This window comes from Plectropomus leopardus, chromosome 4 (assembly GCF_026936395.1).
Source record: "Plectropomus leopardus strain MGB_pleo_1.0 chromosome 4, ASM2693639v1, whole genome shotgun sequence".
In the NCBI taxonomy this organism is placed as follows: Eukaryota; Metazoa; Chordata; class Actinopteri; order Perciformes; family Serranidae; genus Plectropomus; species Plectropomus leopardus.
This window is the reverse complement of record NC_142179.1, coordinates 7,069,723-7,094,401: the sequence shown is the minus strand read 5'-3', so window position 1 is coordinate 7,094,401 and position 24,679 is coordinate 7,069,723. Positions and strand designations below refer to the sequence as shown.

The 24,679-nt window shown below is 39.8% G+C and overlaps 1 protein-coding gene and 2 non-coding genes across 3 annotated transcripts in view; all 3 read left to right on the top strand.

The window, feature by feature from the left end:
* srrm4 (serine/arginine repetitive matrix 4) overlaps positions 1 to 24,679 on the top strand; it is a 79,521-nt gene that overhangs the window by 40,047 nt on the left and 14,795 nt on the right. Inside the window, exons 2-6 of the mRNA XM_042488748.2 lie at positions 14,681 to 14,815; positions 23,261 to 23,344; positions 23,487 to 23,567; positions 23,656 to 23,682; positions 24,001 to 24,051. Of these exons, the coding sequence (XP_042344682.1) occupies positions 14,681 to 14,815; positions 23,261 to 23,344; positions 23,487 to 23,567; positions 23,656 to 23,682; positions 24,001 to 24,051 (378 nt within the window). The remainder of the gene's footprint in view (positions 1 to 14,680; positions 14,816 to 23,260; positions 23,345 to 23,486; positions 23,568 to 23,655; positions 23,683 to 24,000; positions 24,052 to 24,679) is intronic.
* trnal-cag (transfer RNA leucine (anticodon CAG)) lies at positions 21,852 to 21,934 on the top strand. Its single transcript has one exon. It is a non-coding gene; the product is annotated as a tRNA-Leu (tRNA).
* trnal-cag (transfer RNA leucine (anticodon CAG)) lies at positions 24,156 to 24,238 on the top strand. Its single transcript has one exon. It is a non-coding gene; the product is annotated as a tRNA-Leu (tRNA).

The following is a 24,679-nucleotide window of genomic DNA, read 5'->3' as shown; positions in this document are numbered from 1 at the left end:
TAGAAGATTGCATATACAGTATCTCTACATTAGTTGCCTGTGCATTCAGTCTTTTTTTCTATTTTTGTGCTGAGCCAATATTTATACTCGGCCCATATAACATGGCACTATACACAGCCACTGCATATACAAAGCATGAACAAACACACTGAAAACAAAACAAAAACAATATCCCAAATGAACAATTCAGGAGGAGGAAAGTCCAAATATTTACAGATTATATCAATAAAGAGCTTTGTTTGGTCTTTTTCCAGGCTTTCTTCAGATTACTGGCCAATTTGCAAGTTTCATATGTGAACAGCTGTCTCAGTCTTAATGCATCTTCCAGATTTACTCCTATATATCTACACATATTTATTTTACCAAACAACGCATTGCACAGTTCAAAATAAAAAGGACTACATAAAAAAACAAAGCACTTTGGATAGTAAGGCTTTTCTTCCTGTAGATTAAATATACCATCCTGTTTCAACAGTCAAAGGTAAATTACCAGATCTCAGTTGAGCATTTGGAGATCTTTGCTTTTTAGAAAAGCTGTACACAACATGATTCTCCATACCAGTTTTTAATCACAAAATAAGCAGTTTTAGTTTGGTCCATACAAACAGAATGTACAATCAGATTTGAAGATTTTCATTTTCAACTATAAAACATGTATAAGATTGGCCTCTAGCTTTTTTTTTTTTTTTTTGACTTTCTAACCTTCATATAAGTGCATCCGATAGATTCTGTGGTTGGTCTCTATAAGTCGGGGCTCAAAATGAGAGCAGACTGGAACTTTGTTTTCTGATCATTCAGAGTTGTGTTTTCTTAATTGGTTGTATTCTGTGCCTTTTTTGCGTTTTTTTCTCTTTGATTCCATCTGTTTAATAGCGTTTTATTTTAATCTTAATTATCTGCATTTTATTGCACTTATATCTGTTAGTTTTATGTCTTTTGTGAAGCACTGAAGAGTGCTATGTAACTGAAGTTATTATTATTTTCAATGACCATCTTTGTTTAAATTAGGAAAAGGAGTTGTAACTTTGAAAACAGGTAAAAATCTCTTTCATTGTGCAGCAGAGAGAAAACTTTTTCATCCAGATGGTAACTCTGGAAATACCTTCAGAACAGTGTTAGATATTAAATGACCTTCAAAGAGTTTGTTTTACAGAGAAATGGATAATAAACTCTGCGATTCAAATATAAAGGTAATATATAACCAGCACAAAGACTGGCCAATCTGGTTTAAAATGTACAGATGAGAGTCGTGAACATACTGTAGCTTCATAACATCTGTAAAATAATCAAGCAGAGTTTTCTTATCTGTACCTGTGAAGGCCCTGACACACCGGGCCAAAGGTTAGCTGTCGGTCAAAGTTGGGCCGTGGGCGTCTGCCGCCCCAGTTGTTTACGTGTGTGCTTGACTGTTGACCCTTGTTGGCCCTTGTCACCCGTTGTCAGTCCTTGTCTTTTTTCTTCTTTTTTTTCCTGCTAATTTCGCGTGTTAAGTCGGCATTGAAGATAGCAGGGCTATAGGTGAATGAAATCCATCTGATTTGCAGTTAAGCTCAGCGCACAAGAAAAGAAATGTGAGGAATGTAAACAAAGGGCAAAATTTAACCGGGAGTGACATTGTTATATAAAGTGAGATTGTTTTTCTTTATTCTTTGGGCTCTTCAGCAGAAACGTTTCCTGATGGTTTCTGCTATTATTCACTGGTGCATGGTAAAAACATTACTTTCTTTTAACGTTTGGTTGTGTTGTTAATGTGTTAACTAGGTTCAAGATGGTGTTCAAATTTCCCTTTTTAAATGGCGATTACAGATGACCGCTGTCTGCTGTTATGGATAGTTATTTCCTCTCATGCAGGTGCAGAACGGACATGTTGGCTGGATGTTAGTTATAGCCTTTGCAGTGTGTTCACGTGCAACTTTTGGCTGATACACAGGCAACGCATCAGTCGGCTTTCGTCACAACTACTTTTTTGATGACGGTTAGGTGTGTGTAGACCTTGAGACTTTGGCACAGAACATTTATTTTAAATCTCGACACTTCAAAGTCCTGCAGGACTTCTAATGAGCAACTATGTTAAGACTGAACAGTGAGGTCAGAGGTCATAGTTTTTCACCTGTATCAATCCCACACTGACCCAGCTGCCTAAAAAGCTTCAGTTTGTCTCCATTAACCACTTCTACCTCATTATAGTGAAGCAGGCAGAGGCATTAAGCCCCTTTACACTTAATTAAAGCAAAATATTCAAGTGGACGCCACATTCAGTTTCATATAATAGTTGCTTTTAAGGAAATTTGAATTGTGAATGTGCCTTTTGTGTGGTGAGTGAGCATGGATGTGACTGGAGGTCATGGAGTTGCATTGTTAGACACTGACATTTGATTGAAAGCTCAGATTTACCCAGTTTTCCTGCGGGTGAGAAGCAGCCAGTTGTCAATATTCCCTGAGCTCCTGCACAGCCTTGCTCAAACCTCCATTACAATTGTTCATACACAATTTCTATTAAGATTTCTGACATGTGCAGAGCGCTCTAATCACCCTGAGTGACCTTTGCTTGGAGTTACAGTTCTTAGGCAAACACTTCCCTGGCCGGAGGCGGAGGTCTGAGCCAATCGACTCATTTGTTCTGTGTGGAAGTGATTGCTGCCGAGTGGAGACTGCTTTAATTTGATTGATGTGTGGTTCACCAAGCGGTGGATTTGGTTGTAATTACTCTTTGTGCTCACCGTGATAAGGAAATTAATCAAGCCATTATGTTGCTCCCATTTTATCATCAGGACACAATAATTGAATAAACCAACCTCAGTTGTCGTCAAAGTCACTCTGGCTCACAGCGAACTCGCCCTCTGGAAGGGTAAAGGGCTTGCTATTGCTGATTGGCTGATAGTGAGCTGAGTTTGTTCATTTCATATTCAAAGACCACATAGTCATTGTGATTGAATTAATCAGAGCCAGTTGTTCTCCAAATGAAATCACAAAGCCACACTGTCAACTCTACATACAATGAACAATCAGGTAATCTACTCAGTAATCAAATCCTTAGTGAAAGTACCAATACCACAGTGTAAAAATCACTCTATTCAAAGTAAAACTACTGCATTTTAAAATCCTGCTTAACTAAATCAAAATCTATTCAAAGTATCAAATGTAGAAGTATTCTTGATTGACAGATTGAGACGTTTAGGATTATTATACTGATGCATCAATGTGTGAGCAGCTTTTTACTGTTGAGCTGCTTGAGGTGGAGTCACATACAGTCAGTGAGTTTAGTCTGGTGGTTCCCAACCTAGGGATCGGGTCCCTTCCAAGGGGTCACACCATACATCTGCAGGATGATGATTAATGGGCAAGAAAGATGACCTAGACTTTTCTCTAACCTTTGCTTTCATGTGAAATATTGGAAAAACTTAATACTATATGAGAAAAAATGTAAAAAAAATATTATCTTCGGTTAAGAATTCAATTCAACAAGTCAATTATCGGCTGACTGTTGACATCCTTAGTTGGAACTTACTGCTTATATCTTGAACAATGTATTTTTTAAAGCTTATCATGAGTGTTTTTATGTAAAATTGTAACGTAACAGCCGTAAAATAACTGGATTGAGTACAATGTAAAATATTTTCTTTTGGAATGAAGCAGATTAGAGGTAAAATTAGTATGAAAATACCAGTACTTGAAAAATGTATGCAGGTAAATGTACTCAATTACTTTCCACTATTGCTCTGTGTTGCAATGTGTTAAGCTCTTCAGTACAAATTGTTAAGGGAATTCATTCACAGAGAATTCATTTATAGATAAATCATGAACCTTGAAATTCAAATAGAGAACATAAAACACAATCCCATCGTCACATGATTACAGCCTAATGTTCTGTCAAAGCTTAATGCTGAAGTTGGATGTTACATTTGGAGCAAACCAGCAAAGACGGGAAATTGCCTGGAGCCACTGATACCACCTAACTGGGGCTGAACAACCATTAAATCTTTGATGTTCACTTCTATCATTCTGACTTCCCATCATGCATTGTAAGGAAAAAGAGGCAGCCAATTTGGGGCTCATCTCAACCGCCCAAAAGGATCTGCATCCATCCTTGCAATTTATTCTAGCAGGGGGAACGTCGCAAAAACTCTATTATCTATCTGCGTACATTTGGGAGAAAAATCACCTCCGCTGGGGAGGGAATTCATGTCATTTTCTTTACCCGTAAGAACAGAAACAACACTTTTACATGAACAGACTTTTTTTTCTCAAGAGCAGCAATGTAAATCGGATTAATTTCATGGCAATATAAGTGATCAGGAGTAAGATATATTAGTTAAGGGATACTCACCTGATTGGCTTGGACGGCCACCTTTGCGAAGTGACAGGAGGCCAGGAGCCAGTCGCAGCAGCCCCACACGTGTTTCTAGGATTTAAGGGAATTAATAGGGCTAAAAGATTTTTCCAGGATTTAAGAAATTTCTAAGATTTTAGGACATTCCTTGTATTTTAGGATATTTCTCAGATATTAGGCAGTTTCTCAGATTTTAGGCAGTTACTTGGATTTTAGGGCATTTCTCGGATGTTAGGACGTTTGTTGGAATTTAAGGATGACTCTAAGATTTTGTGACATTTCTAGGATTTTAGGATATTTTTAGGAAGGCTACTTCTAGGATTTCAGGGCATGTCTTGGATTTTGGGATGTATCTAGGATTTTAGGACATTAGGGGCTTAGCTGGGACCTTTGTAGGGGGCTCTAATTTTCTTCTGTTTTATGCACTCTGGCACCCGGCATCCTATCATAGGCCAGATTTGGCCAGTGGGTCGTAAATTAAGCATCACTTTCTTAGATTATACTTTTCTTAACATGTCAAGCTCGTTCAGAAGCTTATCTACCACAGTTCTGATGGCAGTTTCAGTGATCAAGTGGCTGGATCTTCTGCTTTTGAGCCTCATCGATTGGGACTGCGTGATGGCATGCTTGTGTTTTTGTGGATCTTCAGCTGAATGATTGCATCAAAACTTCTTAACATTTAATCAATAACACTTCCCTCCAAAGTATCCACCTTGCACTGAAAACTTTGAACGGGCTTTTGAGTGCATTAAGAGTCAGCCTTGTGAAGGATGTGTTTGATTTACTTTGTGTGAGTTTAATTGCTCGCTTGTATCCTTTGGGTCGTGATGAAGTTACTCTCAACTCGAGTCTGAAACTTGCATAAACACTCTAAATAAAAGGAAAGCGCCTCGGGACCACCCTGTTTGGGTTTTAATTGTGGTAGTAGATCATCTCTTTCCCTGGTAATTATCTCAACTATCATCACTCCTATAATAACGATAATCAATTGTTCCTGGTGGCTCTGACGGTGATAATGAAAAGTTTATTAGCCTCTCTTAACCTCACGAGTGGCGGGGGAAACTCTTAAATCATCTGTGGAAACGGGTAGAAAAAAAATAAAAGCATCCCAGTTCTGCACCCTTTACTGTCACTTGCACAAATTTCTGCTGAGAGGATGAAGGTCATGCAAGTCCTTCCTCAGACTCCATTATCAGCTCTGATAGCCTTGACATGTTTACAAGCTTGTAACTTAGAACAGAGCTCCTTAAGTGCTAATTTGCACAATTTGGCAACCCTCCACTTTGAATAATCAGGATGGAGTTAGAGGAATGACACTGAGGAAATCTGTTTATGAGGAGGTAAAGTTACTTTCAAGAGTTCTGCACTTAACATTAGCCATTATTAACAAGCCAACATTTTATTTATATTTTGAACTCCATAATTGAGTTTGAAATATGTTCTCTACAAATCTAGAAGAAAACAATTTTCTTTGTCTTAAAATTCTGTTTTTCTTTTTAGGACTCCTTAAAGTGACGAATCATCCATCGATCGCCTGATGTTGTTTTCCTGTTGTTGCTTTAGGGTTAGCAGTATTGATCTGTCCATGTATATATCCCCCATTGCCACAGTTTGTTATTCACTTGCTCTATTAGGCACGAGTCTTCTCAGCAGTCAGTGGGAGGGAGCACCTGTGAGGATGGCATGGCAACCAAAATGATGCTGGATTGACCAATATGGATTTTTGGAGGCTGGAACCTATATTTATATTTTTAAAATAAAGTCACTAAAAATAAAAAAAATCACATATCTTTAGCTTTCAGAAAAAAAAAAGATTTTGTTTGTATCACAGTTGGGAATTGTCTATAATAATAATGAATCAGTACTTGGTACAGTTTTTTCTTTTTCCCTCTTAAAGCTGCTATGGATCTGCTTTGATTGTGGGTCAAAAGCTTGAGTCAAGCTTTTAAACTGCGTATACTAAAAGAAAGTTGTCTCTGGCTGGTAAGAAGTGGCAGAAGTGAGTGAAAGCAAGCTTTTAGACCAAGCTGAATTAATGGTTAGGTTTCACTGTCACTGCACCTGAAGTTCAGCTGCTGCGTCTGTACCCAGCGTATGCTCTGCACTCCGAGAGTGTCATGCAGTTAATAACCAGATGCTCCAGTAGCACTCTTAATGAACAATCCTGCTCCAAAAATATAAAATCAATACGTGACAGCAGATGTTTTTATTGTGGCAGGCTGCAACAAATAATGAATGTGTGGGAAACCCTGCAGGATTTAAAAAGTATAAGAGGATACAACAGCAGCTCTCAGCGAAGATTTTTAATCAATAGTATGTGGATAATCCTGTGTACACTTATCAAATTAAACTAAATGAATTGAGCCAAATGATGCAGAGGTTGTGACGATGCAGAGATCGACACTGAGACAGCAACACATTTTTCTGCTTTCAGCAACAGATGAGATCACAGGAGATGTGCAAATGCCCCTCAAGTGTTCCTTAACTCCATCTCTTAAGATCTCGTTCTGTCACAGCGGGGTATCTATAGACACAAGGGTTGGAGGGAACATGTTGCATTTGAGTTGTGTGTTTTTTGTCGTGTCCTCATAGATCCTCTCGACTCCTCCTGCTCTGCACACACTTGAACGCCCCCAGAAGGCCTCCAGAAGCAAACTGTCAGGCAGTTTTCTTCACACGCTCGGAGTAAACACTTGATTCGAAAAAGCAGAGCACAGATGAAAACATGTCTTGCAGAATGTACTTAAGGCAGCTGAGAATGCAATCTGTGTTAATCGCTGGTGTGATTTTGACACGTTTTTAATGCAAACACTGGTAGCTGTGTAGCGCTGCTTTGTTGGTTAGTTTAATGGCTGCCTGCATGCTTCTTGCACACCTGTACGATGTCAGCCCGTGTTGTGAGATTGAGCCCTCCAACAGCGAGCCAGTGTTGTGTAGCAGCTCCTGGCAGATATTGTAGCAGTTTATCTCAATTTTACATCGTAAATGGGGTGTGGACAATGAAACTGTACACAAACTATGATGATCCTCCTGTGGCTCCAGCAGTCGATGATGTTTTATGAATATAACAGTGCAGAGCTGAAAGTACAGCAGACAAGCAGATGGTTAGATGGCAAAAAATGAAAAAGTTAGACATGTTTTGCTTTCCCCTTCTTTTTCATCTTTATTATTAAACCAAACAGATCTGCTCATAGTGTTATCCTGCACTCATTTAAGGCTAACTAAACTAATTGTTTGTGTAACAAAATGTGGAAAACGTCCTAAATGTTTAAGGTGAAGTCCTCAAACTGCTTGTTTTATGGGACCAACATCCATATTTAGCGGGTTTACACGTGTTTAGAAATCCTGCGTGCACACGCTAATTTGATGGGAATGCGGTATATGTCCTCGCAGGGATCTAAGTCCAGTGGAGGACTCGGCAAGATCCCAGCGGGGATGTGCCACGGATCTGCAAGTGCTTGATCATGTAGGGTTGGAAATGCTAGGTGGCCGCATCTGTGTACAAACATTAAGCCTAAACCATAATCATTTTTGAACCTGATAAGATCCTGAAGTCCTGAAGTCCTGAAGTCCTAAATATGTTAAAAACTGGGATTCTTTTATTCCTTTTAAAAATGCTTAATAATTTTCTAAAACAGCTGGGCACTGCAGCTTTTTTATGTATCATTGTTAAAACAGAAGGAAATAGTGTGTTTGTTGGGGTCTCTTTTGAGCTGCAGATCTTGGATTCAAAATAAACTCCACTGGCCACTGGTTTAAGGGGACATTTCACCCAGTGTAATGGTCTGGCACACCGATGTGCTTTTGGACAGTAACGGAGCTCTGTGGCACAGAAGAAAAGCTAAATCACAGAAAATACACATACTTCTTCATATGATCAGGTCGCTGTTAGTTTGGGTATTTTCATGGCAGCAATCAGCGATACGTCATTGGAAACATATTTTGTAGGAGACGACATTGGCACATACACACACACCCTGCACTGTGCCTATCTATTCATCCAAATTTGGAAACAGAGGTGAAAGTCACATCCTCAACCCATTTTTAAAAAGTGTTGTTTTCTTGTTTGTAGAGTGTTTCTGTGCACCATCTGTCAGTATTTGTTACCCATCCACGTGACGGCGAACAGCAGCCGTGTATGACGGAGCTGAGGAGCCCCACGTTGAGAGGAGCGAGACGCTCCCTCTGTGACAAAGACAGAAACAAGAGCTAGTCACAGCGTGGTCACTCTGCTCAGCCTTCGGTAACAGAATAACTCATCACCCAGGGAGCTGTGCCCAAGCATACATGTGCAATATGACACATATGATGAGAGGACAAGGTCAAAAGGTCAAGAAGTGCAACATTATCAGTATCTGCCGTATCCAAATAATGGTGTCATTGAATGGCTTTCACATTGCCATATTTCTGCAGACTTTAATGGAGCTGATCCCAGACTATGACTTCATTTTACCTGTTTTATGGTAAACAAATCCAGTCAGGATTTTAGAGGATTAGTGTCCACATAATTCTTTGTCATCAAGTACTTTCACTTAATCCGCTCAGCATTTACATTCATTTAAAGCTTTTTGCCAGTTTGTTGCTTTGAATTGTCCCTTTAAATACCTTCAACCACTGCCCGGGTTGTGAATTACAACTACAAAAAAAGGATTGTCCACGCTTGTGCAAGTGTGAGAGAGAGAGAAGGAGTGTGGGGTGTTGTTTGACAGATACAAACAGCCCGCGATAAATCCAGGTGCTTATAGCTTGGAAAGTTTTGGCCATAAATTGCAGGGCCGGATGGAGGGAATGTGCATCCATGATGGTGAAATCGATTTCATTTAGAACTCATCAAACGCTGCTCTTAGAGTGACAGCAAATAACAAAGAAGCAGAGGGAGGGGGCTGGATAAAGGAGCTTTGGGCCACTTTCCACTCAGGGACAAAGAGTTGAGCGTTCAGCAGCGCAAATGTTTCAGCCTCTTTGTTCTCCTGTGTCAAGTAAATTGCTTATATTGTTCAGATCTTTGCAGGAACTTTTACCACTGGCTGGAACATCAAGATCTTTTGACAAAATAAATGTGTTCAGCAGCCAAAGACAGCTATGTATACATACAAGGTCTGCTTTAAAGCTGTGAACTACTGTGATTTTGCTAAATTCATGTGTTAAATTGGATTTTTTGATTCATCACATCAGTAAAAAACAAGAGTTGCTTCATCGTTCTGATTGGCCTGGGCACCTGCTGCTGAATAATAGGTTGTTCCCTCTGACAAGGTACAAATTTGATGTCAGAAATAAATGTCTAACCCTTCCATAAAGAAAAAAAGGTAGATTTAAAAATACAAACAAAGACAGCACACCATGCGCAGAGCAAAGCGAATCAACTTTAGGCTCTGTAATAAATATTGTAGTGATGGTCCACATTTCCCATCATGCCTGACATTTAGTTAAGATTGCTGTTTTATGTTCCAAAATGTGTGCTACTTTGTTTGTCATGTGTCTTTACAGAACATTGTGGTTTATAGTTTCAACCATCTCTGAGGTGACTGTTACATTTTTTTAAACCCAGTCGAGGTTACTCATGAGGGAACCACCACTTAGTGTTGGCCCTGTGGCAATCCAACACTTTGTCATCCCAAGTCTTGCAGCTTTCCAGTGGACATCCGCATCTACATATTATGCTCCAAGTATCTGTCTGTGGTGCTAAAGTGATGTCAACAAATGCACATGGTGGTTATGCTACATGTGGTGTTGTTAAGACACCACAAGCACATGGCAACCAATGCAAAGATGTCAACAAAAGAACATGCTGGCACAAATGGTGAGGATTAGGGGAAGGAAGCACATGGTAAGGTGTAGAAAAAACATCACATTCACTGGGAAGCGAACATTTGACTCCTGCATTAAAGTCCGGGTTTGTTCAAATCATCCACTGCCCCTCATGCCCGCCCTATAGGGACCTCCGTGATACGTATAATACTTACAGCAGAGTTTTATGCTGCTGTGGCAGGTGCCATGCGGCCGCACGCTGGCACATAATAACATCACGAACAATTCTGTCCAGTCGCATTCTCAGCTGATGCCATTCAGTGGTGTATCATGCAGATGCAAAAGGTAGCTTTTGGCATTGGGATCTTACATTGAAAACACTGCAAAAGCTGCAGTATTTGATGCCTTCAGAATGAGAACAGGCTGCGTTGTCAACCTCGACCCCCCGTTGCACCTCTTATGTTATCTGCTAGATGATGGATTTACCTGTTTTCAGATGGTTTCCATGTTCTGCTGTGGTTGCCAGTGTTGTCAGATTGCACCAAAATCACAATAAAACTACATATGGAAAGAAACCTTCAAATTCACATACATCTAAATGCAAATGCAAGAGCAGGAGGAAGGTGGAGGATATAAAATTGCTGTGCTAGTATCTGCTTATTGTTCATGTATGCATATAGAGGGCATGACAAAATCACTATGTGGATGATGATTGGAATAGTCAGTGTTTCAAATTAGGTAATCAGAGACCAGTTCTTGCAGAAAGACATGTCAGACATGTTGGATGCAGACCAGTCAACCAGGACTTTTGTGATGTACACAAGTGATCAGAAGAGATTCCCCATGAACCGCCTTCCCTGCTGTCTTTTTCTGACACATGGCAACAACCAAATGTCACGACCAACATCGTTCCTGATGCCTCAATCATGCAACGTGATCTTAGCATTAGAGAAAAGTTGTTGCCACATATGCTTGGATCTCATACAGTATCTAATAAATAGAGATGTTTTGATACCATTTTTTCAGCCCCAAACCAAGTACCAATCCAATACCATTATGTTAGAAAACATTAAGCAGCTGTATATCACTAACCATGTATGGATGCAGAATGATTGCTATCATTGATGTATGGCATTACTGCAGCCCTTTGTAAACATGAACAAATGCCGACATGCAGTGAATGAATTGGCATAGAACGTTCTTAAACTATCTTATTTGACATTTTGTTAATGGCTAACAATACATTATTTGCCGGAAATCAGTTTGTCTCTCTGGATATTGGCTACACAGTGCAACTTGCTGTTTAGGTTACTGTTTTAGAGCGGCAAAGAGCAATTGATTTTCAGGGAACCTGGCAATTTATCCAGGTGTGAAACTACTTTAAAGATTATCAGTAAATGACGTGGTATCATATCACTGCATAGACACGCATACTTGCCGATACCTGATCCTGCATTATATGCATCATATACGTGTCAGAAATTTGTATTGGAACAACTCTACTTGACCACTGAGTGTATATCGCAAATCAGTATAAGTTTGTTAACAATCAAGGAATTGCATGTGTGTTTATTTAGGGGAAAACCTTAAGTGAAGGGGAAATGATAAAATAAAATGCCAATGTTTGATTTTTATAAATTTTGCGTCAGTGTGATTGAGTAACTTTATTTGTCAGGTATCTCCAGCCCATTCTCACTCTGAACTCGTCTAATAGCACAGCTTTGTCAGTGCTTTAGGCGTGCGAGCATGATGCCAAAAGCCACAGCGTCAGATGAGAATGCGCTCGGACAGAACTGGTGGCATTTTTATTGTACGCTGGCGGATAGCCGGATGGCACCAGATGCATCCACATGCAACTCACACAGGCGGCTTTACATGAGAACTGCCAGACGGAACCGGGCGCATGCACATGAAACGCGGTAGGACAGCATTAGGTAATAACGCTACCGGCAACCACATGATAAAGGAGCACGATTGGGTTTATAGGTTGCTTCCCATGTGGATGTTTTTTTTTTCTACACCTTACCATTTGCCTTTTTTGCCTAAACCTAACTGTCCGTGACTTTGTTGCCTCATCATAACCATTGTGATGGTCCACGCTGTTGTGTAAACATAGGCACCATGCTGCTTCATCCCATCATGTGCCTTTGTTGACATCTCTGTAGCGAAATCCCAGAGCGTAAACAACTGACGCAGAAGAATACCGAAAATGTCACAAGTAGACGCTAATGGTCACTGACAGAGCAGCACCATGAGACAAGTTGGGATGAGAACGTGTTGGTATTTTATTTGCAGGATTTTTTTACCTCTCAAGAATTTCTCTGATTTTTCAGGAAACACATTATCTAACACTATTGGGATTTCATATACTGTGATGGAGGATTTTATTCTCATCTCTCACTCCTGCTGGTTGGTCACTGACATCTCCATCTGCACTGTAAAAATGAATGTGAATCATTTCTCAGTTTGTCACCTCAGACAACATAAATTACAGCACAGAAAATAATACAAAGCTGCTGTTGTTTTCTCCAACAACAGTAGGATAACATTAGTCGAATCACTAGGATATTTAAAGGTTCCTTTCCCATTAGCCTCCTTGATCAGACTAATCATCCTTCCGGTGTCTGTCTTTATCTCCCCTATCACCTTTCAAACACTCGGTCATGTTGGAGCACCCGGTCTGCCGTTTTACATTATTAGTACCCTGCCGGGGGCACTCCCTCTTATGTGAAGAAGCAGAGGAAAGTGAAGGTGAGGAAGATAGAAAGCGACGGCTCCTGCCTGCTCATCGCTGGGGGAAGAGGAGGAGGAGGTGGCGACAGCGTTGACGGCCTAATCTCCGGCTCTGATTATCTTCTCATTACAATCAGACGGGAGCCACTCGAAGAAGAGGAGAATGTGTAATTACGCTCAAATCTCCCATGACTAAAACAGAGGATAATAACCAGGGCTAGGACTGTGTGCTCACATCTAATCATTCAGTTTATTTAGTCATTCGTTCTGCTGCCACATTTGACTCCGGATGACGATTTTTTGGAGGTTCAGGTGGAAGCGGTTGAATCAGAAAACACTTGACTTACAGCAGCATTGTTTTGGAGCCAGAAATAATTTGGTCTAATTTCAAAACTGCAGAAAATGTGCTTAAACATGATGCTGAGTATGTGACTTCTTTTATCCCTGTGTTAAAGGGATAATTCGGATCTTTTGAAGTGGGGTTGTATGACTTATAATCAGTGTATGACATATAGGAGATGATGGTCAGCATATACAGAGTTCAGAAAAACAGTATCAACATGGAATCTAAGTAGTGTACTGCTGTAGATGGGGGCATCAGTAAAACCTCTATTAGCCACCAAAAAATGAATTTAAGAATGAGTTTAAGCATTCGCTGCATCTAACACTGCCCCAACCAGTTAGTTTGTGTTATTATGTGACTTTGGTGTTTAAAAGGGTTACTTCATATCCACCGAAGTCACTCAAAAACAAACTAACCAACTGATCAAGAAGGTAACTCCCATGTTTTGCGATATAAATTTACTGTTTTTGTCAACGAAATCTGATGGCTTTGCCGAGAGCAAAGATGGGGAACTAAAGCCAGTTTCCTAATCAGAACCAAGCAGCAACCTCTGAGGCTGAAAAATGAAGCCAACGTGGAAGTGCCAAAAACTGTGCTTCATCAAATGGCTCCAAAGGAAAGAGTCAGTCCACACAGACACCAATGTTAAAATGTTCAACTTTCCAGAATAAATAAACATGCTAATAACCTGGTACAAAAATCAGTTTTGGTCTTTGTAGCTAATTTTAATATCCATGACAACGGTTGAAATATGGTCACTTTTGGCTCCAAAAAATTAAGATGGCCATGGCCATAACGGAGGCTTCAAAGTGGGAGTCCACAAATCAATGGATGACATGACAGTAGCGATATCCAGTATTTATACAGTCTTTCGTCAGAACATGCTGTCTGTGTTAAAATAAAGTGATGAAAATATTCTCAGTATAGCGTCCACTTAAACTGATGATGATGTTTTTATATCTGACTTTTTAAAATGGCAAAAATGCATCATGTTGCTGCTCCACAAACATAGCAGTACATTATTTAACTAAGGTGGTGGTACTCCTGTCTGCTTCTCAGATCGAACTGAAAATAATTACCTCATACAGCCCCATTTCTGAACAATCTCTTTAATATATGATAATATAAGCTGTTGTTTATCAGAAAAAAAATTCAAGGAGAACCAGTCTTATGACCATGCATCTCCCGTGGCTGCATCTGCCCAGCACGAGATAGAAAACACCATTTCCCAAAATGTCAGGGCAACTGAAGCATGTAAATAACTACATTTCAATTGACACCTCGATTTGAATGGTAAATGGCTGACCTCCAATTTTCCCGGAGAATGGCTGGCAGGGAGAAATGGAGGGGAATAAAACACATATCCAGTAGACCAGAGGGAGTAAGGCTAACCAAGCATGCTAAATCCTCCTCACTATTGTATGATGGAAACGTTAACTGTGTGGACAACGAGAGAAATCACTTTGAAAAGTTCTCGAGAAAACTAAATTCTTCTTTTCTTTTTCTTTTTTCATTTTCCCTCACAGCTTAGAGACGACAGCCTGCCAACCACTCAAACCTGATGAGAGGAAATCTGCAGACACCAGGTTGGACACTGCGGACAGGAATGGCTGCATCAAGGGAAAAGGACGCAAACGACACAGTCATCGCAGGGCCAGGAGGTGAGTTTTCACAAATGCAGAGTACTTGGAAATTATCACAGAGGGTTTTCAGATGTCAAAGAGTGCTTGAGAGAGAAAGTTGAGAAATCAACATCCTTTAAAATTGTAGCATTGTTGATCATAGTGAAGCACTTTCAGATAATAAATGTTTTACATTGTTGTTTGTTTTTGGGAGGTGCTTTTGAAATCAGAGTTGGTGATAAAGCATTTTAACAGTGCACAAAAAACTCCTCCAGGGCTCGACTCTCAGTGAGGAAAAACAGAGCTAATCTCTGTACTGTGGTGCGGGGGAACGTAAACAGTCTTATCAGGTCGGGCCCAGTGGAGAACTACAAACATGTTGTGAGGAATTCCACACTATGTCATTCAGATCCTCTCATTCAACAGCACCTTAAACCAAAAAGTCTCCTCCACACGCTGAGAATAGTTTGCAGGCTTCTGATTCTGAGGTGGCAAAAATCGATTCAGGCAGATTTTATTTTTTTTCAAGAAACCTCTCAATTAATCTGACACCTTCAAAGCCTTTTGCAGTTACACAGCAGGAGAAGCAGCCAGTGATATGTAAAACACGACTGAAGCCGCATCTGAGGTGTTAGAGAGGATCATAAACATGAATCACTTCTCTCTGGATGAACTTTACCCGGCGGCTGCTTCTCTTTGTTTTTGAATTTAACAGCGAGCGCAGAGAACGCGCAGCCGTGCAGGCTTCTGATAACCGTTTCTCTGGTTTTGTGCGTGTGAGAAAAGACATCTGATAGAAAAAGCGCAGTGAGAAAGATTTATGGTGTTTGTTCTCCTTGAAACTGTGAGCTTTTTTTTTCTCTGAGTTGAATTTACACTAAAGGACTTCAGTAACTCCAAAAAGCAGAGAGATATACAACGTTTTTTGAAACACAAGTACTGAGGATTCACAAGAGATGTCTTCAGTAAAGTCGACAGTATGTTTACCAGTTTTTATTTCTAAGGGTGGATATCAAGACCATAATCGTATCAGCTTAGTTACTAATTTGGGAAATCGTCGGTTGCACGAGCCATGAGGGTGCGGCGTCAGATTCTGCTTCCTCCTGTTAATATGTGTATCACTCCCCTCCGTGGTTAGGTTAAGGAAAAGTTTTGGTTCAGATTGAGGGTGGGAGAACCATATTTTGAAGGAGAAACAATTTTCAACCAAACACAGGTGTGCCATAAATCCTCGAATGCTGAAAACACAGCGTGTGAGAGTGCTCAGCGCTCACATTAAAAAGTTGCAAACAGATACATTCAATTCACCAACAACTGATCCTCCAACTTTCTGAAATATTACTTATATTTTTGGATCATCACTCATCACAGTAGAAATGTTTCTAAAATATTGCCTGCGTCTGTGAAGAACCGATAGTCGGGACTAATAAACAGAGACTGAGAAGACGTAACAGATGTGTTTCATCCACTCGTGATTGAGCCTCTGCAGCTACACAGATACATCACAGGCTTTAAGCAAATAATTGTAGGTCAATAGTGACAAATAGAAGAGAGGAAATGCATGAGGAATACTTTGTTTGTGTTTATTTATTTCCACTCAGTAAAAAGTGCCTAATGAGGTGGATTCATTTCGAAAGTCTTTGTCTCACTTTACAAAGCAGTGTGAGTTGCTGCCTCTGAAAACTCTCCTCTGTTGAAGACATTTGTTCGTTGGATTTTTATCTTGCTAATTGGCCGGCAGCAGCCCAGTTTAGCAGAGCAACCAATTGTTAATTATTCCATTGAAACCACAAGCCACTAGAAACAGTATGTAAGCGACAGAATTTAGTAAGTGGCTGTTACGTGGTTCATTGGAAGAAGAACCACTGAAGTGAACCATTTCCATTCTGTTGAATCAGTGAAAGCATTCAATTACTTAGGTTGCACAGGACACCTGAAGTTAATATTTTCCTTTAAATCTGAGTTAAGGTTCCCCCTAAAATATCTACCCTCTTAAAGGTTTCCTGAAAATGTTCAGTTACATACTTAAAGGCCCTGACACACCAAGCCGATGATTGGTTATCGGTCAATGTCGGACTGTTGTTGTGCCTCTGTCGCCCAAGTAGCTGCAGTATATCCCACACCATAGGCCCTCATCAGAGCTAGTCAGCGCTATTTAGTGTTAGTTGGCAATTCAGTATGTTGAATCATAGTGGACCCAATTCATTAATGAAATCACTCAGATTGGTGGATTAGCTCAGTGCACGAGAGCAGGAATGGAAGTGGGGAATGTAAACAAAGGGCTAAAGTAAAGACGGAGCCATTGAGCTTTTTAGCAGAAACGTCGCCGATGTTGTTGTTCACTGGCACACGGTAAATATGCTTTGTTGTTTCAACATTCGATTGTGTTGTTGATTTTCTAAACGGCTAATTAGCATCAAGATGGTCTTCTGGTTTCCCTTTTCTTGAATCAAGACTACAAACTATCACTGTCTGCTGGTATGGAGGGAGTTTCCTCTCAAGCAGGCGTACGTGCTGGTTGACAGTCAGTTGTAGTCTTTGCGGTGTGTTCATATAAAACTTTTTGGCTCAGACACAGGCAAGGTAAGGTCATGCAGCAGGTGGCCTTCATTGCCGCTTGCGCTCTGAGGTTGATTTGGTGTGTCTGGGCCCTAAGGATTTCTCCCTGTCTCAGTCTTATACTTAAGGAATCTAAACAGCTGCAAAAGAGACCTTAACAACCAAAGTAAGAGAAAAAATCTTGAGGTACCTCTGACTGCTAAATGACAGAGTTTAGAGAGATAAGTGAAGAAAATGAATGCATCCTGAGAAGTTTGTTCAGCGATTTAATGCTGTAGATATGACTTAAATCCATTTTCATTGCAATTTCCTCCCACATTTTTTTATTTGCTGTTATTTGCAGATCAAATATATTTTTAGTTTGTGCTTTCCTTTAATGTATTCCTCCATAAGTTTAACCTTTCTTTAATCCTCTTCTTTTCTTCTGCTATTTTCTTACTATTTATAGGCCATCTCTGTGAGATGAGAACAGGTGAGGTGGAACATGTGTCCCAGGTGTGAGTGCAAACAAACAAACAGTCTCCTTTAAAGGGATTCTGTGAAACATCCTTATGTACGTTCTTCAGATTAGGAGAAATTAGCCCTTAAGTGTTATACTTAAGGAGAAAAAGCTAAAGGTTTTGTGCAGCTAGTCCTTTAAACCCCACTGGAAAAATACAAAATCCACCTGATAATGACTGTCATGAACTCTTTCCAGCACTTGACTCCAGTCAACATATTTAGGATGTAGTTACATGTATATATTTATGGCATTCATGGTTGATTGCGGTCGGTTGGAAAGTAACATGCGCTTCAAGGAAATAGGCTGCATTCAGCATTGAGCATGTTCTCATCAGATGTCCCCAAATCCTTTTTTCATACACCATTGTTTCACACAATCACCATTCCCAGTGTAGCAGGCAATTGACTGATCTCTCATTCTCCCTTTCATTCTCTCCACCTCATCAAAAGAAACTGTTTCTGCTGGCAAGAAAAAATGCAAACGCTTGCCTTGTGCTCTCTTTCTACAAGGCCAGAATGGTAGAGGTGTTAATGAGTGACAAAGCGTTCTCATTACCAGGAGAGGGTACTTGGGCTTGGTCGGTCTAATCAGCCCTAATGCATTTCAGTTCCTAATGCTCCCAAACTGCCGACTACACCATGCAGGGCCATTTATTATAGCGAGACAGTCTTCTGCATCCAATGAAACAGGCACAGAGTCTCCAGAGCTCTGAGGTCGCATACATCAAGCAGCAGTGCAGTTTGTCACTGTCCGGATCGGTTCTGATCACACTCACCTGTTAGCTTGACCTGCTGTTTGTGCAACACAAAGGTACATTTCCTTGATATTTGACATAAATGGCGATTAACGGCAATTAACGATTACCATCCAGGAAGCATGACAGTGCTAAAAATGTGTCTGTTACAGCTGCTTTTTGTAGACATTTGGATGTACTCTGCTCAGAGCAAAGCTAAGCCTCACTCTGTGCTATAAAAATAAAAATCTAGATATTAATAATGTTATTCAGAAATTGAGCTATAATATTTTTATTTATTCTCAGTAAAACAAAACTGTTTTAGTAAAAAAAAGTGAAAAACTGTAATAAAATCACTTATACAGCCCATAGCATGTGTTAAAGCTGTGTTGTTGTAAAGAGGGGTTGCTGTTACTAAACCAAAAGTGAGTAGTATTACCCGACAAAAATGGCTAATTTTATTAGTACACGAGTTTCAAAATGTGATATTTTAACAAAAGTATTCATAGCTTGTTTGTGTAGATCATTCCTCTTAAATTTGTGACTTTAATCTCGGAAAAAGAGTTTCTTCTTGTGAAGGTATGGCTTTATAATCTCATGGAATATTCAGTGTTTCAGTGTTTTCTTATAAATTTACCACTTAAATAAAGATAATGGCAGAGTTTTTATCTTGTTTATCAGAATATTACCCCCCTTCCCTGTTCACATATTTATTTTCTCTTTTTTCCTTTTTTCTCTTTTTTTTGTATCTACAACAGCCCAAATATGCTGTTGTATCTTTTCCTTTTCCTTTCCTCTCTCCTTTTGTAAATGGCTATTTTCCCCTTTTGATAAAAGGACAAAAGCCAATGAGAACCTTCGTACATTGGGAAGATCATCTAACTGTACCAGAGGAATATAGAAAAAATATGATATATAATATATAGAAAGAATATAGAGAAAACTGTGTATGAAATCACCACAGCTTTTCTTTCGAATCACGTCTTTAAGAGAGAGAGAAAGAGAGAAAAGCGCACATGATTACGGCGGAGAACCTGGAGCCTGTGAATGTTTGTGTTTCTGCTCGAAGAAATGACCAAATCAGTTGCAGATTATTTTGCTTTTGTTGATTAATAGACTCATTATTTCAGCTCTAGACTGATTGAAAAAACAGCCCAGATATCACAAAAACATTTAGCACTGAAGCCACTTATTCAAAAGAAATCTGCCAGGAAATAAAGGCTGTTTTGTGCCGTTTTTCTCGGTGGCGTTCAGGAAAGATTTGATATGTCTGGTACTTGGGGGAATGGGTTGGGAAGATTCAAAGCTTAGTAGTTTCTCCCTTGATCGCCTTGATGGAGGATCAAATAAAAGAAAGTGATAGCCTTGGTTTGATAGCAGGTTGGAGTGCACAATAACAATAAAATGGTAAATAGTTAAAGGAAGTTGACATTTTGCAGATAACAGGTTGCTGTGATTGTTGTGATAAACGCTCAGATAGCTGCCTTTAGATGCCATAACAGTAGCTTCTGCGACGACTGGAAATGACTGAGTGGAAACACTGTTCAAACCGTCAGCTTCAGTTGTTAATTCGTAAAACAGGTCCATGTACACGTCCCCATATATTCCTCTTTCTGTATGAGAGTAAATGTCAGTGCAGTAACTACAGTCCTGGCACTGTGGCGGCTCCTTCTTCTGCCTTATTTACCACGCCACCATTAACAGGGTAAACACTCCATCACTCCTACATGAAATTCACATCCATTCTGGTTTTTCATTATCAAAGGCGGGATGAGTTGCAGTCAAAAGCATCTTCTTGCACCTCTCTTCTTTACTGTGTATCACCCTACATGCTCACTCACTCCCACCTGTCCCTGCTTCCTATGAAATTCAGTCAGTCTGCACTTAAAAGGCTCATTCAATGAGCCCGTGGTGCTTCAAAGGCTCTCACCTCCTTTTCCACATCAGTCATTCTCAGAGAGCAAATGAAGTGGACCTCTGGACAGCAATCAAGCTGTTCAACAGATGGAATCGGACAAGTTTCCTTTCTTTGTAATGTTGAATTTACACTTCAAGAGAAGAATGGACGGAAGAAAGAGAATTTCTTAGGATAGCATGCGCATGTGTGTGCATGCTCGTGAAAATGTGTTGTTTCCATGAAATGCATTGCAGTTTCCTGTGGACACTAGTGGCATCATGTTAGAGCCATTTGAGAACTAAAGAAATCCTTCTTTTGTCAATAGTTTTGTTTATATGGACCCTAATATTTTACTAATAATCAGAATAATACAAGTCTAATAAGAGTTTCAAATGTAAACACCTCAGTTGAGAGAGGCTGGCTGGATTGGAAGGAATTTTTAATCGAGTTGAGGGTGGTTGTTTAAACGTTTGATAATCCATTCAGTGGGAAAATATTTGTGCTTCATAGTCATGCAAACATTTAAGCTAATCATTTCTCTCTGGTTTAAATGGTCTGATACAATTCTTCTCAATCAGTACTTTATATATTGAATTAATGCTTAATTTTAAAAAAAAAAGTCAGAAAAAAAGAAGAATGCCTGATGAGTATGTCATGTAATGCATGTGTCTAACCATAACCAGGGTTCAGGGGATGCTTCATAAAAAATATAAAAGTCAAAAAGTGACAAATCTGCATTCCCTAAAAAAGTACTTAGTTATAATAGAGAAGAGAATACAACTGCAAGTTATTCAATGAAAGCTTTTTGAAAAATGGGCTGTGTTTGCCATTATTTTCTAATGACGTATGAGCTCTATGTATCACAGATAATTCTCCCCCCCGAGTGAGGCCGTGTTGTCATCGGCCTTGACTTCAGTGAAGCTCACTGGCATGCGATCTGTTTTGTACTTAAAACTGGTCTCAATAGGATTTCATCATCCTGTTGTGATGGGATCATCTCGTATGGGACATTTGGTTCGCCGATAATCTTGCTTATGTGTGTTGTGAACGGGAATCAGGATGCATTTATGTGCAGTTATGTGATGCCAGCAATGAGTCATGTGGATTATTTTACTCCACCCATTCTGTCAGGGTTATTTTTCTGCAAAGAATTTAGGGGAAACAGACTTTTATGGTGAGAGTGTCACACTTGGCAGGAAACACACAGAGAAAACTGTAAGCAGCACTTGCTCTGTGATATCACATAAAGAGTGAGTGAAGAACTTCTCGCAGCAGAGCCACGGTTTTATGTTGCTGTCAGTGCAGCCTGCAGGTTGTCTGCGTTGCCTCAGGCACACACTCACTAGTATGTAATGTGAAACTGCTGGTGACAGCAGTATGCAATGTCAGGATGGCCGAGCGGTCTAAGGCGCTGCGTTCAGGTCGCAGTCTCCCCTGGAGGCGTGGGTTCGAATCCCACTTCTGACAGATGATTTTTCCGATTATATTCATATCACACTGTTCGTACTTGTGCGCTTTCTCATTAACTGTTAAACTGCATTACGTTTAGTACTTGCTGTTTGTGCAGTGAAAGTAAACTGTAGTTCTGGCATGTCTGAAGTCTGGTTAGAGAATTAGTTAAAGCCTGCTGACTGATTTATATATACATATTTAGATAACACTTGTGTCTGTATTTAAAAATATTCGTTTGTGCATTAATATGAGGTTTGAAGGTGAGTTCTCCATCAATCCAGGTGCCTACATATTTATAATGGGGGAATCTTGCTGAAAAATGATTGTACCATTTAAAGTGCAGATTTGGAGAGTGCTGTGGTTTATGTTTTGGCTCTAGAGAACAGCATATATTTTGTTTTATTGACATTTAATACATGGTTAAGATTTATAAATACAGCTTGCAAAACAGTGAAGGAAAGCTGCAGGTTTACAGTAGCCAAATCTACAGCGTCCACCCAACAGTATAAAATGCTGTCATCTGCATAAAGATGAGCATTACAGTTTTGTAAGGCTGGAACTATGTCATTAATATAAATAGTTAAAAGCAGCACCTCGAGGGAATTTCCTTAGATTTTGCACAAACATCCACTTGTACTCAAAGATTAGATTTTGGTTGTCAAAAACTATTGTGACCTCAAAAACTGTAGCCATTCTGGCCATAACTTAAGAAATCATATGCTAATTATGACAAAATTTTACACGTCAATAGGATAAAATAATGAAGTGATGTTTCTTTTTATCCAAAAAGTCAAAGGTATCATATATGAAGCTTTTTCTACTGTCATGGCTAACATAAAGAGTATATAGAGATTAAAATGTATCATGACAAGTTCACAGAGGCTCACAACACAGAATCATTCATTCGAGTTTAACGTAAAACACCAAAGTTTTTAAACTTTACCCTTTCTACAAAATTTGCGCATGGTAATTACAATGAGGCCAGGAAAGGAGTTAATAAAGTGAATAAAGAGATAATATCATATTGCACATTGTTGACTGCACACTGATCCCCCACCCTGACTGGTAAACCCTTACTGTCTGTTACCATGGACATATAAAGAGACCTGGACACGGCATTGGCTGCTGCATGGCTAGAGGATACTAGAGATAAACAAGGAAATAACCTTTTGTAATTTTGGTGGATTAACACCTTTAACACCCAGCAGACTATGTAAATAGAGCAAATCAAATTCCAAAAGTCCAGATATTGGGATTCAGAAGCTGTAACTCATTCACATTTCATATCCCGTCAGTGACATTAATCCAGGAGTGTCCCCTCTGCTCTGTCTCCGCTTGCAGCCCCTCCTTCGACCAGGAACTCTCCCCTCGGCCCAAGGGGAAGAAGAAGAAGAGAAAGTCTGAACGCAAGAGGAAAAGGAAAAGGTCAGTTCCCAATATGAGATGTCTTTGGGTGTACTTTTGGACACCTTTGTCGTGTTTCCCAAAATAAATAAACTGAGAGAGGTGTCGGGGGGGGGTGCTTGGTACTCTCTAGAGTTCATGTTTACTTGTTCTCTGGTTTTAGGTCCCCTTCCTACAGCCTGTCACCTCTGAGGAAGAAGAAAAAGAAGAAGAAGAAGAGCTCCAAGAAAAGCAAGCGGCATAGGTAGTTCTCGCTTACTATGACAGTATTGGCAAAATGGCACATTTATTTTGAGTGACTGAAATCGTCGTTTTTTTTCTCTCTGTTATAGGTATACCTCCAAAAAGTCAAAACACAGGTATGTGTATTACTATTGCAAGATTGTGTGCATCATTTTAGCATGTCTCATGGCCTTGTGTTTTATTTCTAAAGGGCAAAATATTGGATTAACCCTTTAAAATCTGAGAAAATTGGCTTAATATCTTCCAAAAACATGGGAGGGCAACAAGCCACTTAACAAGAAATGGCCCAAAAATTTGCTAGAAATCAGTTCAAGAATGTACAAGAAATTTATAGGAAAATAAGAAAAAACTGTTTTTTATATTTATGTTTCAGTAAGAAATCAGGCTGTCTTAATGCGCCTCACTCATGTTTCTATTCTCTTTCATCCCACCAGCTCTTCAAGTTTAAAACGTAAGAGGAAGGATGAGCGCAAACACAAGAAAAGGTCAGTCTTCTCACACAGCAGTCATGTATCCATGTGTGTGCACTGCCTCCAGCTGACACTCACTCAGTTATGTAATTGAAACTGTCATTTGGAGTATGCACAGTGTCAGGATGGCCGAGCGGTCTAAGGCGCTGCGTTCAGGTCGCAGTCTCCCCTGGAGGCGTGGGTTCGAATCCCACTTCTGACAGAAGAATTTTCTCAGCAGATGCCGTACATATTGTGAAATATCAGAATGTATTCACACCATCCCCCACCATCAGTGTTCATGCTACTTACTGTGGTTATTCCATACCGGTTATAGACTGTGTATATTCAATCTATACCACAGAATGAACAATAACAGTGTATGGGAGGTAGTAACTGGCGATGTTGAGCAATGGGGGGGGGGTCTTTATTTTACTTAATTATTTATTTGTTTTGTTTTCATGTCTGTATGTCCGTACATCTATCCCAGTCTTGTGAAGTGGATATTTCAAGAACACCTTGAGGGAATTTCTTCAAATGTACCATAAACATCCACTTGGACTACAGGATGTACCAATTACATTTTAGTAGTCATAGGTCAAAGATCAAGGTCACCGTGACCTTATCTGTTTCATACTTGTAGATGTGATATCACAAAAACGCC